We start from the raw sequence: 15,284 nt of genomic DNA, 5'->3' as shown, positions 1-15,284 counted from the left end.
CTTCTCAAGGTGCCTCTACATCACGATTTCAATGGTAGAGTTGAACCGCTGGGGGCAAAAAGAGCTAGATTTACTACTAAAAGACCAAAATATATCTATTTTGCAACGAACTGTCAAAATGAAGTGTCAAAATGAACTGCCTAAAACATATATGTGCTTCACAAGTCATCACACACACAGACACACACACAATGTAAAGGACCGAGAGGGAGAGGGGTCAGATTTTGTAAGGTGAGGAAGGGTTTCATGCTATTTGCAGGATATTGAACCTGCTGGAGGTGGGGTGAGGAGCTGCACCAGGTGGGCGGGGTCTGCACCCTCAGACTCCTCCTTGTGGTCATTGACTAGACAGGACTGGAGCTTCAGTTCCTCCCCATCTGGAGCATGGACCACCACACTGGGGATACTCCAGTTCTTGCCCTCCCCAGATGCCAACCCAATCTCTGGGTCTAGGTCTGGGTCAGTCAGAGGAGGGGTGGAGGACGAGCAGGGAAGGGTGGAGGACGGGCAGGGAGGGGTGGAGGCTCTGTGTCTGGCTAGGGGAGGGGTGTCCTGGGCGGTGCTGAGGGGGGAGGAAGGGGCGCTGGCGCTGAGCAGGAGGCGGCTGAGGTGGTTGAGGAACTGAGACCCCCTGGACTCCCTTGAAGAGGGAGGGGTGGTGGCGGTGGAGGTGTGTCGCAGGAGGGAGGGGCAGTAGGCGGAGAGACTCCCTATGGAGGGGGCAAGGGTAGTTGGGAAAGGAGAGATAAGACAGGATGGAAAAAGGAAAGCAGGAAAGAAGGAGAGGAAAAATAAATCAAGGTGAGAAGGGTAGAAATCCTAAATGTGTGTTGGGAACGATGCTCTTCATGCTAAGAAGCCCAGGCATTGGAAGTGTCTTGTTAGCGGAAGTCCAAGACAAACAGCAGGGGCATATTCAGTACGTCCCAAAACATCACATAGAACGTACACTACCAGTCAAAAGTTTGGACACACCTACTCATTCAAGGGTTTTTCCTTTATTTTATTTTATTTTTTACATTGCAGAGTAATAGTGAAGACATCAAAACTATGAAATCACACATTAAAAATAATGTAGTAACCAAAGAAGTGTTAAACAAATCAAAATATATTTTATATTTGAGATTCTTCAAATAGCCACCCTTTGCCTTGATGACAGCTTTGCACACTCTTGGCATTCTCTCAACCAGCTTCATGAGGTAGTCACCTGGAATGCATTTCAATTAACAGGTGTGCCTTCTTAAAAAGTTAATCTGTGGAATTTCTTTCCTTCTTAATGCGTTTGAGCCAATCAGTTGTGTTGTGACAAGGTGGGGGGGGGGGGAGATAGCCCTATTTGGTAAAACACCAAGTCCATATTATGGCCAGAACAGCTCAAATAAGCAAAGAGAAACGACAGTCCATCATTACTTTAAGACATGAAGGTCAGTCAATACGGAACATTTCAAGAACTTTGAAAGTTTCTTCACGTGCAGTTGCAAAAACCATCAAGCGCTATGATGAAACTGGCTCTCATGAGGTCCGTCACAGGAATGGAAGTTACCTCTGCTGCAGAGGATAAGTTCATTAGAGTTACCAGCCTCAGAAATTACAGCCCAAATAAATGCTTCACAGAGTTCAAGTGTTATGGTGTGGGGGTGCTTTGCTGGTGACACTGTCTGTGATTTATTTAGAATTCAAGGCACACTTAACCAGCATGGCTACCACAGCATTCTACAGCGATACGCCATCCCTTCTGGTTTGGGCTTAGTGGGACTATCATTTGGTGGCTATTTGAAGAATCTCAAATATATTTGGATTTGTTTAACACTTTTTTTGGTTACTACATGATCCATATGTATTATTTCATAGTGTTGATGTCTTCACTATTATTCTACAATGTAGAAAATAGTAAAAATAAAGAAAAACCCTGGAATGAGTAGGTGTGTCCAAACTTCTGACTGGTACTGTACATGGAGCCACACTAAACCAGGAGAGATTAAGTCAAGGCAAATTAACATCTGTCATAATGCCAACCGCCCACAAACAGCAGCGAACATGTTCATAACACATACAAAAACACTGTTTAGCAACCATTGTGCAATGTTACAAAAACTAAATAAATCCCACGGTTACATCACACTTTAATAAGGATATACTATAGGTCACTCAAACGGACCAATCACAAGCAAGGGGAAGTTGACCAATAATCTTCAACTGTGATTTAAGTGCTACATGATGACATGTGCACAGATTTACTTTGGTTATAAGTTATTAACTATTAGCCTACTACAACAGTTCAACACAAAAACCTATTCACAAAACCATCTTTCCAGGAGAAAACACAATCCAGTGCACAAAACAAACTCATCTCAGACTTATCACTGCAGTGTTCAAGAACAGTCACAATGGGCAAATCACATGCCAGCAAAAGACCCATGCACCAATCAGAGCCTGCCCATCGTCTTGTCACTCTGTACTTCAGCCAACTGACACCATATGGATCTTTAAAGACCCAACCCAATATTTTTTTTTTTAAACACCTCCATAGTGCATACATTAAATCTGTCAAAACTTTAGTAAAAAAGGGTGTAAATAAAATATTATTTAATAGAAAAAATAGTGAAAAGCTGAAATGAGGGGATAGCGAGCAGTAGAGAAAAGGAGAAGTGCAGCGAGGGCCCTCACCGTTTCTCTCAAGCAGGTGTGGGTCAGATTGTTTCTTGCCGATGTCAGCGAAGGAGCGCACCAGAGGGATGCGGTTGCTGAGCTTCTTCTCATTCTGGTGGTGATGTCTCTTCAACATGGCCTCCCTCACCTTCTGCCTCAACCCCTCCTCCAGCTGAGCTGACGCCACCATGCTGTCTATCACCATGTCTATGGGGGGCACAGGGTAGACCGCATGCTTTACTCAACTGTTACATGATTTATTCAACTGTTACAGGCTTTATTCAACTGTTACATGGTCAACACATTCAACTTTCAGACTCACACATAGCCAAAACTCTCTCATTCACACACCCACCCATACATACCTAGCTAGTAAAACAGTGAAATGTCTGCAGAGAGACAAGCATACACACACTCACCAGCGATCTCCTCAATAGTGTTAGCTCTCATGTCCAACATGACAGTGCCGTTGAGGATGCAGCTGCGGAGCTCGAAGAGGCTGTGTAGAGACAGCGTGGCCACGTAGGGCTTACTCCAACGCTCCCCTCCATCCTCCACGTCTTCCTCAAACTTTAGCCACCTACACACACACACACACACACACACACACACACACACAGGATTAAAAGGAGCTGTTTATGAGGTTTGATGAGGAAATATCCAATAGGAGTAGTGAGGAAGGGTGTGTGTCGTGCCTGGCTGTCTCCCTCCACTCGTAGACGTGTCCGTCCCTGAAGAACAGCTCGTCCAGCTCAGTGAACAGGTCGTGGGGCATGTGTTCCTCATCATCATCCTCTGTCCCCAGGATGAACTGGACCCGCTGGGATGGGGTGTCTGGAAACACAGGGGTACAGGAAGATGGGTAATGTAGTACAGCAAAGGGAATATCAGCAGAAAACCCCCAGAAAAGGTTTGGCATAGGAAACAGGGCTGGAGAATGGAGATATGACAAGAGCTGATCTGAGGACAGTGAAGCTAAAGCAGACGTTGAGGTGGGAGAGGGAACTAGTCTTAGCTACCATAAGAAGGAGACTCTCGTCCATCTTCACGGTCCGAGCGGTCTCTCCTCTTGCGGTGGTGTCTGTTGCCACGGTGGCGGTGGTGTCTCCGTTTGGTCTCTCTGCCCAGAGGAACATGGACACCCACATAGACCGCTCTGTGACCTGGAGACAGGGTAGAGAGAGACATGGTCAATCACGGTCTATCACGTTTAACAGTCTTATCTGCAGTAGGGCTGGGTATATACACGGCATAAAAAAATTAAATAAAAAATGTATTATGTAATGTCAGTATGTTTATTCGTAATATACATAGTCCGATTTTAGCATTCTCCAATCTTTAGATCGCCCAAACTTGCATGAGACAAATGTGGTTGTTTTCATACACTGCAGCCTTCCTGAGTCACCATCAGACTCCACATTATGGAAACCTACTCTGACCCACCCCTTTGTCGTTTACGTGCGTCACACATGAAAAAACCTTTCCTCTGATCCTTCTCTCAATTTCTGTCGTATCAAGTGGCCATACCTGAAGCGTTAAATGAATGGATGAGTACGTGCCATTCTGACAGCAACTAAGAATGGATAGAAAGGAAGTCACTGCCTAAGACCCACTGCTCCCTACTCACTGCTCGTCGTCAGGACATTGGGAAAGGAGAGAAGGCTAAAGGAGGAGCAGGACATGCAGGCTGCTCTTTGTGCTTATAAAACACACTTTATCTTTTGAGAGCTGGGAACGTTAAACCCTTCTGTATGGCATCCTACTGACGTCAGTCTGGACAGAGCAGATAAACGGACCAGGAGGATGGTCTTCATCACACCCCTGTTACATACATGTAATATGTTATAGCCCACTAAGTCCAATGGGGAAAGAATTCATACACAAAAAAAACTACAAAAACGTAGTATTTGAGAGTGGGGGCCTGCGTCTTGATATTTTCCCCCTATTATTAGCCATGGGGAGTTTTTAGCAGTAATAAATCTCTAAGACCTAAGAAGTTGTGTCCTCCCTAAATTAAGTGTCCCATGCTGTGGTTGCTTAAAGGTGAGCTGTGAGCCTTGCATTAGGGAGCATTACATAGAGAACAACACTACCTAATCCACCCAGTTCCTCTCTGGATGATCTAAAAAAGGTCCAACTGTGATCCTCAGCTGCACCCCTGCAGGCTTTCCTGTCCAAAAGTACTTAGTTCCTTTCATTTACATGGATGACAGAGATGCACAACAACCCTAATAATATAACTAACATATTTATTGTTCCAGGCTTCCAGCTAACATCTTTATTGTTCCAGGCTTCCAGCTAACATCTTTATTGTATCCCTGGACATTCCTAGGAATAAATAACATTCAGGTCAGAGGTTTTCCTCTGTGGTTTCCATTAGCACCTCTGGTTGTCAGCTGTAATGTTCTGCGCAGTAGGAGTCGTCCCTGGGCCACACACAAGCAGTAGATAAACAATTGTCTCCATAACACTGCCACTGGCTGGGGTCAGGTCTCCTGCAGGCTGTCAAGGTCTCCACTGAGACATAGTGCACATCAATTCCCATTTAGGCCTTCCCCGTACCCATGCATATCTACTCGGAACTGGTGTCCCTTGAATATAGCCAAGTTATCGTTACTTATTGTGTATTTATTACTTTTCTATTCTTTTTTCTCTCTGCATTGTTGGGAAGGGCCTGTAATTAAGCATTTCACTGTTAGTCTACACCTCGTCTACGTAGCAGGTGACCAATACAGTTTTTTGATTTGCAATTAACACCTGTTACCTTCTACTATAGACAACCAGTAGTTAGAGACCAAAAGTCAACAACAAAAAAATCCACTATTTCCAGTCTTTCATATTTCTGAAACAATCGTCTGACTTGTGAGACTAGGCTCTTATGCAGACTCAAATTTTTTCAGGAACTGAGCGAATTTCAGGTCTGCTGAGCACAAACTTGAACGTTATGCGTTTACGATGAACACTGAGGCTGTACCTGCTTTAAGTTACAGTTTTAACAGTGGCCAAGTAGGCTACCGTGGCCATTGATCATAATGTAGGCCTACCAGAGTGGCTCTGAGAGACCCGGCGGTAGGATTTTACAGTGAAGAGGCAACAAGTCCGATTTTTTTTATATGCAAGTGAAGATAATAATAGCAGACGAAATGTACAAGCATTTACAAAAATAAACTGGATCAAATAGAGCTCTTCAAACAAAACCCAGCAGCATGCCGACCTGTTCCCTGTCCTGTACCACAAACGATGAGAGGACAGGCTTCTTATAGCAATACCCATGATGCAACAGAACAATGGAAACCCTTACACATATCTGGTCAATTAACATTCAAAGCACATTAAACATTTGCATTTATACCAGCACACGTCAATAACTGTGCTAAACTCATGCTTTAGAGCATAAATACTATCTAGGACAGGGGTGTCAAACTCATTTTAGCTCAGGGGCCACATGGAGGAAAATCTATTCCCAAGTGGGCCGGACTGGAAAAATCATGGTATATATAACTTAAAAACAACAACTTCAGATTGTTTTCTTTGTTTTAATACGATCAACATACAACATAAAGCTGGAGCCTGAGGACAGTGTGTCCAAAATAGTACAAGCACAACATCACTATTAATCATAAAACACGTCAAGTTTATTTGAAAATTCTAAAGAAAAAGAACACACAAACACACAATGCCTCAGTGATTAACAGAACTGTTTCACAGATCACAGAACTATATCAGGGTGTCATTTCTCAGGCAGAAATGTAGATAAAAATAATGAAATCCTGTTCCCCAAACAAGTGCAAGAACCACAGAGTCAAGAATAGGTTAAATATACAAATAAAATAAAATCAATTAAAAACAATAGCACATCAACATAAAAAACATATAAACATAAATCTGAAAGCGTTGCTCAAACTCCCGTAACAGTCCCGTTATTTTATCTTTGAACCGCTTCATGTCTGCCACATGTTGGGTCGCGCACACATTTTTCAGACAGGGGAAGTGAGCTGCATCACCACCGGCAAGTTGCGTCTCCCACAATGACAGCTTCAACTTGAAAGAACGTATGCTGTCATAATACTGAGTGACAACTTTGTTGCGCCCTTGCAGCTGTTTGTTCAAGTTATTCAGGTGCTCTGTAACATCCACCATAAATGCAAGGTCCTGCATCCATTCTGCGGAATGAAATTCTAACACTGGTTTGCCCTTTTCTTCCATGAACTGTTCAATTTCTTCTCGTAAATCAAAGAAACGCCTCAGCACAGCACCTCGGCTTAACCATCTTACCTCAGTGTGGTATGGCAGGCCATAGATGTGGTCTTTCTCTCTGAGAAGGCTGTAAAACTGACGGTGATTCAGGCTTCTGGATCGGATGAAATTAACAGTTTGGATGACCACCTTCATGACGTTATCCATCTTTAATGACTTGCAACACAAAGCCTCCTGGTGCAAAATACAGTGAAAAGTCAAAAATCACGTCCTCCATTTGCAGATTGCACTTTCTCTCTGAACTTTGTCACAACGCCTGCTTTTTTTCCCGATCATTGAGGGCGCACCATCTGTAGCCAGGCTGACAGCGCGGGACCAGTCCTCTCCGACCCTGTCCAGCGCGCCCGACGAGTGCGGTAAAAATATCAGCTGCTGTCGTTGTATCTGTCACCGGCACTAACTCCACGAACTCCTCGGTGACGGTCAATGTGTCATCAACTCCGGCGGATGAAAATGGCCAGTTGTGCAACATCTGTAATGTCCGTGCTTTCATCAATTGCAACCGAAAACGCAATAAATGACTTTACTTTTTGCTTCAACTGGCTGTCCAAATCCACTGAAAGATCGGAAATCCTGTCTGCAACTGTGTTTCTTGTCAGGCTGATATTTGCAAAAGCCTGCCGCTTTTCAGGGCACACAATCTCCGCTGCCTTCATCATGCATGTTTTTACAAATTCACCCTCACTAAATGGTTTTGAAGCCACTGCGATTTCATTAGCAATGAGGTAGCTAGCTTTCACTGCAGCGTCACTGATGTCTCGGCTGTGAGTAAACACAGACTGCTGTTTCTTCAGACCCGCCAACAGTTCATTCACCTTCTCTCATCTCCGCTGTCCTTGAAAGTTGTCATATTTGTCGGCATGAAGACTCACATAGTGGCGACGAAGGTTATATTCTTTCAGCACTGCAACATGCTCTGAACACACCAAACATACAGCTTTCCCATTCAATTCCGTGATTAAATAGGATGACCATTTTTCTTGGAACACTCTGCGTCCACTTTTCTCTTTTTTGACAGAGACATATTGGGGCAATGAGGGTGCCAAAGCACATAATGTTAAAAGTAGAAGCCGTAATAAATATCGCGGGCAAAACAAAGTAGCTCATTGGCTGCACGTGCTTGACCTACTTGCTCTGCCCCAGTATAAACAGTTTGCTTGCTTAACACAATTGCTATTGCGCCATCCAGTGGACGCAATTGGAACAGCAGTTTATTTTATTGAAAAATTGCAGCGCATTTTTATATATATATATATATATATATATATATATATATATTTTTATATCATCTCGCGGGCCGGATTAAACCCGTTTGCGGGCCTGATCCGGCCCGCGGGCCGTACGTTTGACACCCCTGATCTAGGATATAGAAATGTACGTCCCCTGGGTTTAAGCTCCTACCGCACCACCAGTACCATTCATTAACTATGCGCTCAAACGCGCACCATTTGCCCCGTCAATTCTATGAACAGGAAATGAACAGAACCCTCGTCAATAAAACGAGGACATACAAGGTAATCATACACATTTCTGACCATCTACCTTCACGTTTTAAAAATAAGTAAACAATATCACATTGTAGCCAGAACTTGGTATCACTAAAAGTATGACCAGAAAGAGCCTATATTCACATTGAGACCAATAGCTGGTGCTCCCAACTCAAACACTTGTTACTTCTCGTTCACAGGTGATCAACCAACAAAAAAGGACATCGCTGCCCCACATTATTATCATCAATAAATGTCCTTCTCATAAACTGTAAATCATGTCTGGTCCTTTATCAAAAGCTTTAGATTATGTGACGGCGTACATAGGACAATCGTCACAGTGCCCGAGCATTAAAAAAAAACTATGGAGAAAATGCATCCCATAACATTTTAACATAGAAATAGCTTTTGAAATAGCTGTTCAATGATACAGCCTACAGTAGCAGCCACTGTGTGGTGTTCAATGTCGGCCTACATTCCATGAGACTTATGCAGGGCTTGAAATTAACCTGTTTAGCAACTTGTCCTTCAGACAAGGAGGTGACTAAAAATGTTGTATTGTGCTTTTTGATGCAAGAAACCACTTTACAAAATAAAAATCATTATTCGCATACCATTATTTCAGAGAATCAGACAAAAATGTATGCTACCCTCTGCCTATTGACTACTTAGCTTATTCAAGCCTGTCTCAAAATACATCACTGCCCCTTTAAGATATAATAAAGCTCTTTACCCGACTGGCTTTTCAAAGATGGCTAGAAATTTTCACATTTTGTGCTCTTGTAGGAGGCAATCACTTATCACTTCCCCATTGCTGACCAGAAATGGCTATAACTGGCCTAATAACGCACTGTGTGCACACGTAGCTACATGCGGCTCTTCACTTTGATCTCAAAACAAGCGCATCAACTCACGACCACTCGTGCCGGTCAATGCAATAGAATCCTCCTCTGATGCGATGTGCCTAAAACAATCTGACGGTCTTGCATAGTTAGGTTTGTTTCGTTATGTTGCATTTAAAAATGTTGATTTGGTCACAATTCCCACAGTAGAGGGAAACGTTGATGGTGTAAACTAACAGGGAAAACTAGCAGAGTGAAGTTCAATCTCATGAGTCTCTGCGCGGGCTGGTATTTCTTCTGCAAGGCCGTCCTGGGGGAGCGGAGCACCCGCACACAGCGTAGGGGGGAACATTGATCATGATGTATAAGAAAAAACACAAGCAGATATTACTTTAGAGAAGTGTGGAGGTGAGGAGAGAGGGACAGATATTACTTTAGAGAAGTGTGGAGGTGAGGAGAGAGGGACAGATATTACTTTAGAGAAGTGTGGAGGTGAGGAGAGAGGGACAGATATTACTTTAGAGAAGTGTGGAGGTGAGGAGAGAGGGACAGATATTACTTTAGAGAAGTGTGGAGGTGAGGAGAGAGGGACAGATATTACTTTAGAGAAGTGTGGAGGTTAGGAGAGAGGGACAGATATTACTTTAGAGAAGTGTGGAGGTGAGGAGAGAGGGACAGATATTACTTTAGAGAAGTGTGGAGGTGAGGAGAGAGGGACAGATATTACTTTAGAGAAGTGTGGAGGTGAGGAGAGAGGGACAGATATTACTTTAGAGAAGTGTGGAGGTTAGGAGAGAGGGACAGATATTACTTTAGAGAAGTGTGGAGGTGAGGAGAGAGGGACAGATATTACTTTAGAGAAGTGTGGAGGTGAGGAGAGAGGGACAGATATTACTTTAGAGAAGTGTGGAGGTGAGGAGAGAGGGACAGATATTACTTTAGAGAAGTGTGGAGGTGAGGAGAGAGGGACAGATATTACTTTAGAGAAGTGTGGAGGTGAGGAGAGAGGGACAGATATTACTTTAGAGAAGTGTGGAGGTGAGGAGAGAGGGACAGATATTACTTTAGAGAAGTGTGGAGGTTAGGAGAGAGGGACAGATATTACTTTAGAGAAGTGTGGAGGTGAGGAGAGAGGGACAGATATTACTTTAGAGAAGTGTGGAGGTGAGGAGAGAGGGACAGATATTACTTTAGAGAAGTGTGGAGGTGAGGAGAGAGGGACAGATATTACTTTAGAGAAGTGTGGAGGTGAGGAGAGAGGGACAGATATTACTTTAGAGAAGTGTGGAGGTGAGGAGAGCGGGACAGATATTACTTTAGAGAAGTGTGGAGGTGAGGAGAGCGGGACAGAGTAGCGGAAAGGGAACATAGAGGTTGGGTCTGCCTGTACCAACCGTGTGATTATGTGAATGAGTGAGATAGAGTTCTAGTGTTCTAGAGAGAGTCAGAGAGAATGAAGGGGGAGTGAAAGAGCAGGCTCTATTAAATGAGTGAAGGCCAGAGCTTCAGGCTAGTCCACAGTAATGCTGTTAGAGCTGCCACTAGGGTGGGGGGAGGAGCAGCTAATGCATGACATTCTCACACTGTTCTCTACCTCATTAGCCATGGGTTACAAGTTACACTGTTCTCTACCTCATTAGCCATGGGTTACAAGTTACACTGTTCTCTACCTCATTAGCCATGGGTTACAAGTTACACTGTTCTCTACCTCATTAGCCAGGGGTTACAAGTTACACTGTTCTCTACCTCATTAGCCAGGGGTTACAAGTTACACTGTTCTCTACCTCATTAGCCATGGGTTACAAGTTACACTGTTCTCTACCTCATTAGCCAGGGGTTACAAGTTACACTGTTCTCTACCTCATTAGCCAGGGGTTACAAGTTACACTGTTCTCTACCTCATTAGCCAGGGGTTACAAGTTACACGGTTCTCTACCTCATTAGCCAGGGGTTACAAGTTATTAGTGTTCAAGTTCACCTCACAAAGCCTGGTCTCCCCAAGCACAGCTTCTTGGGAGGGGATGCAGCTACAGCGTGTGTGTGTGTGTGTGTGTGTGTGTGTGTGTGTGTGCGCGCGCATGCATGCATGCATGCAAATGAATGTGTGTTGGAGATAAATTGTTAAAATTCCATGGGCTTCTTTGATACTACTGTGTGTACTCAGTGTATACTGTCAACATGGATAGGATCCGGGCACATTTGATACTTTGTGTGTGTATATATAAACACTAAAATCAGACTTACTCTCTAGCTCCTCTTTCTCAAAGTTGGTGTGAATGGTGGAGCTCGTCTTCCCCAGGTCCACCACCGCCTCATCATCGTTCCCCTGGTGACGACAAGGAGAAATACAAATCAGTTGGCAGATTTCAACAAAACACAAAAAGAGAACGGAATGTACATTTGGTGGTGATGCAGAGAGAAAGGATATTTATTCAATAGCCTAAATCTTCATAGTTCCCAAAGAGCAAGTTGTTTTAAAGCTGCAATATGTCACTTTTTGTGCGACCTGAAAAAATTCACATAGAAATGTGAGATATAGATATATTATTCTCACTAAAAGCAAGTCTAAGTGGTAGATCTGATCTACATGCTCTATTTCTATGCTTCCCGTTCTTCAGTTTGTTTTTTGCGTCATTTACTTTAGGTTTTGTACACCAGCTTCAAACACAATACTTTTGGTTATGGAAGATATATTTCACAGCGGTTTAGATGGTACAATGATTCTCTACACTATACTTGCTTGTTTTGTCACAAACTGAAATTAGGCGAAGTATTCGAATTTTAACAACCAGGAAATGGCAGAGCGATTTCTTCCTAGTGCATCTTTAAGCATTGATATAATTGTACAACACACCCTAGACACTAGAGGGTAGGAAGGAAATAATGAGGCACTTAAAAAAAAACGTGGACCTACGTAGTCAATCCTATTGACCACGAAGCACAGCGTCGCAGATACACAATGGAAGAGGGTAATACAGGTCACATTGGGTGGCAGTTGGAGCCGTGTGAAGTTAACTTCCTGTTCTAGGTCTTACACTTCCTATTAGGTTACACCTTTTAACACAGCAGTCAAATTCAATAGGACTCCCTAATCCAGCCATCTCACTAAGACCACACAGGCAATAGTGTAATAGTAGAGCTTCATCTGCTTCAAGACTGGACCTAACAAAGAAATAGGCCTATAGGCTAATCATAAGTCTATTCTGATAGCCTCTTAAAACAGTCATGGGAAAGATCCTGCATTTTCCATACACTATAGGCTAACTACACCACGTACAAGAACAACTCCAAACTGTCATCGTTCAGTTGATATGGCAGATGCCATTACCATTGGATAGAATTACAATTAAAAGTAGCCTCTGCCGAGTCCCCAACAACTGGATGTTCCGGTTTTCAGGGGAAATAGAAAAAAAGAGCCTGTGACGAGACTTCCGCTTTTTGGACGTTAACAAGGTGACACTCCCATCTTAACTCCTCCACATTTACTGGATTGGTTGAACAGTGCAGAAGAGAACCTTTCTCTTCCTGTCAAGACTAGTATGTAGGGGGATCTAGTTTCAGGTGTTTCTCTTACGCCTGCTACGATAGGTTAATTATAAGAGACATTGTAGCCTACTCTATAGGCCTAAACAGGAGAAAGGCCTTTGAACGCTATAGCCAAGGGGAATGACTCAGACAGAGGGATGTCCCTGCTGAATAAAGCCTAGGCGGCTGGACAGCACCTGCGGGGGTGAGCGCTGAGGTAAATATTTGTGTTGGGCACAGGCCAGCACGCCCTGAGTCCAAAGACAGGCTGTCTTAGTAGCACGACACAGACGCATACAGTGTTTAGATTTGAGTTACCCAAACTTTACAAGTTTGTGTTATCCATCTCTCCAGCTTGCATTCTCTCTCTAGCTACAGTGGGGGAAAAAAGTATTTAGTCAGCCACCAATTGTGCAAGTTCTCCCACTTAAAAAGATGAGAGAGGCCTGTAATTTTCATCATAGGTACACGTCAACTATGACAGACAAATTGAGAAGAAAAAAAATCCAGAAAATCACATTGTAGGATTTTTAATGAATTTATTTGCAAATTATGGTGGAAAATAAGTAATTGGTCACCTACAAACAAGCAAGATTTCTGGCTCTCACAGACCTGTAACTTCTTCTTTAAGAGGCTCCTCTGTCCTCCACTCGTTACCTGTATTAATGGCACCTGTTTGAACTTGTTATCAGTATAAAAGACACCTGTCCACAACCTCAAACAGTCACACTCCAAACTCCACTATGGCCAAGACCAAAGAGCTGTCAAAGGACACCAGAAACAAAATTGTAGACCTGCACCAGGCTGGGAAGACTGAATCTGCAATAGGTAAGCAGCTTGGTTTGATGAAATCAACTGTGGGAGCAATTATTAGGAAATGGAAGACATACAAGACCACTGATAATCTCCCTCGATCTGGGGCTCCATGCAAGATCTCACCCCGTGGGGTCAAAATGATCACAAGAACGGTGAGCAAAAATCCCAGAACCACACGGGGGGACCTAGTGAATGACCTGCAGAAAGCTGGGACCAAAGTAACAAAGCCTACCATCAGTAACACACTACGCCGCCAGGGACTCAAATCCTGCAGTGCCAGATGTGTCCCCCTGCTTAAGCCAGTACATGTCCAGGCCCGTCTGAAGTTTGCTAGAGTGCATTTGGATGATCCAGAAGAGGATTGGGAGAATGTCATATGGTCAGATGAAACCAAAATATAACTTTTTGGTAAAAACTCAACTCGTCGTGTTTGGAGGACAAAGAATGCTGAGTTGCATCCAAAGAACACCATACCTACTGTGAAGCATGGGGTGGAAACATCATGCTTTGGGGCTGTTTTTCTGCAAAGGGACCAGGACGACTGATCCGTGTAAAGGAAAGAATGAATGGGGCCATGTATCGTGAGATTTTGAGTGAAAACCTCCTTCCATCAGCAAGGGCATTGAAGATGAAACGTGGCTGGGTCTTTCAGCATGACAATGATCCCAAACACACTGCCCGGGCAACGAAGGAGTGGCTTCGTAAGAAGCATTTCAAGGTCCTGGAGTGGCCTAGCCAGTCTCCAGATCTCAACCCCATAGAAAATCTTTGGAGGGAGTTGAAAGTCTGTGTTGCCCAGCGACAGCCCCAAAACATCACTGCTCTAGAGGAGATCTGCATGGAGGAATGGGCCAAAATACCAGCAACAGTGTGTGAAAACCTTGTGAAGACTTACAGAAAACGTTTGACCTGTGTCATTGCCAACAAAGGGTATATAACAAAGTATTGAGAAACTTTTGTTATTGACTAAATACTTATTTTCCACCATAATTTGCAAATAAATTCATAAAAAAATCCTACAATGTGATTTTCTGGAAATCTTTTTCTCATTTTGTCTGTCATAGTTGACGTGTACCTATGATGAAAATTACAGGCCTCTCTCATCTTTTTAAGTGGGAGAACTTGCACAATTGGTGGCTGACTAAATACTTGTTTTCCCCACTGTATCTCTCGGTCTCTACATCACTCTGCATTCTCCTCCTAACCAGGGACAATTGTTCTGTAACAACCATGAACCCAAGAGAAGTTAGACTGAACCTAATGAACACGAAGTAGGTCTATTTATTAGAGACCAACTCAACAGACGACATTAAAAAGTAAGTGGCAGTTGGCAACATTTCACTAACTTTCTAGGCAGATCAGCCTCCTGTCACATATGATATATGCCACTGACTGACCTGTCATGTTCGGGGCTAGTCTAGACGCCGTGCACCATTTCAGGGCACTACATGCGTTTAACAATCGCTGCCAAATGTTTTGTACAACCAAGGAGTGCCTTGTAAATATAATTCGACACACAGGGTGAAATAGACAGATAGGCTACCTCCTGATGATGAAATATGCCATGTGGTCCAGTGCTACTGCTCTGGAAAGCAGCAACAATCCAGTCAGTAGGAGCCTCCTACCACCACCACCACCACCACGGTTTTCTAAAGGTTGAATTTTCTGCAGTAGAGAATAGAAACAATATGGCCTAATAGCCAAGTTC

The 15,284-nt window shown here is 43.5% G+C and overlaps 1 protein-coding gene across 1 annotated transcript in view; it reads right to left on the bottom strand.

Moving 5' to 3' along the window:
• LOC123482118 (sodium-driven chloride bicarbonate exchanger-like) overlaps positions 1-15,284 on the bottom strand; it is an 80,249-nt gene that overhangs the window by 32,175 nt on the left and 32,790 nt on the right. The window contains exons 2-7 of the mRNA XM_045208453.1: positions 11,480-11,561; positions 3,669-3,812; positions 3,345-3,483; positions 3,069-3,229; positions 2,668-2,856; positions 270-710 (exon numbers count right to left, since the gene is read on the bottom strand). Of these exons, the coding sequence (XP_045064388.1) occupies positions 270-710; positions 2,668-2,856; positions 3,069-3,229; positions 3,345-3,483; positions 3,669-3,812; positions 11,480-11,561 (1,156 nt within the window). The remainder of the gene's footprint in view (positions 1-269; positions 711-2,667; positions 2,857-3,068; positions 3,230-3,344; positions 3,484-3,668; positions 3,813-11,479; positions 11,562-15,284) is intronic.

Source organism: Coregonus clupeaformis, chromosome 28 (assembly GCF_020615455.1).
Source record: "Coregonus clupeaformis isolate EN_2021a chromosome 28, ASM2061545v1, whole genome shotgun sequence".
NCBI classification, from domain to species: domain Eukaryota; kingdom Metazoa; phylum Chordata; class Actinopteri; order Salmoniformes; family Salmonidae; genus Coregonus; species Coregonus clupeaformis.
Note: the sequence above shows the minus strand (reverse complement) of the source record. Positions and strands in the feature narration are given on the sequence as shown.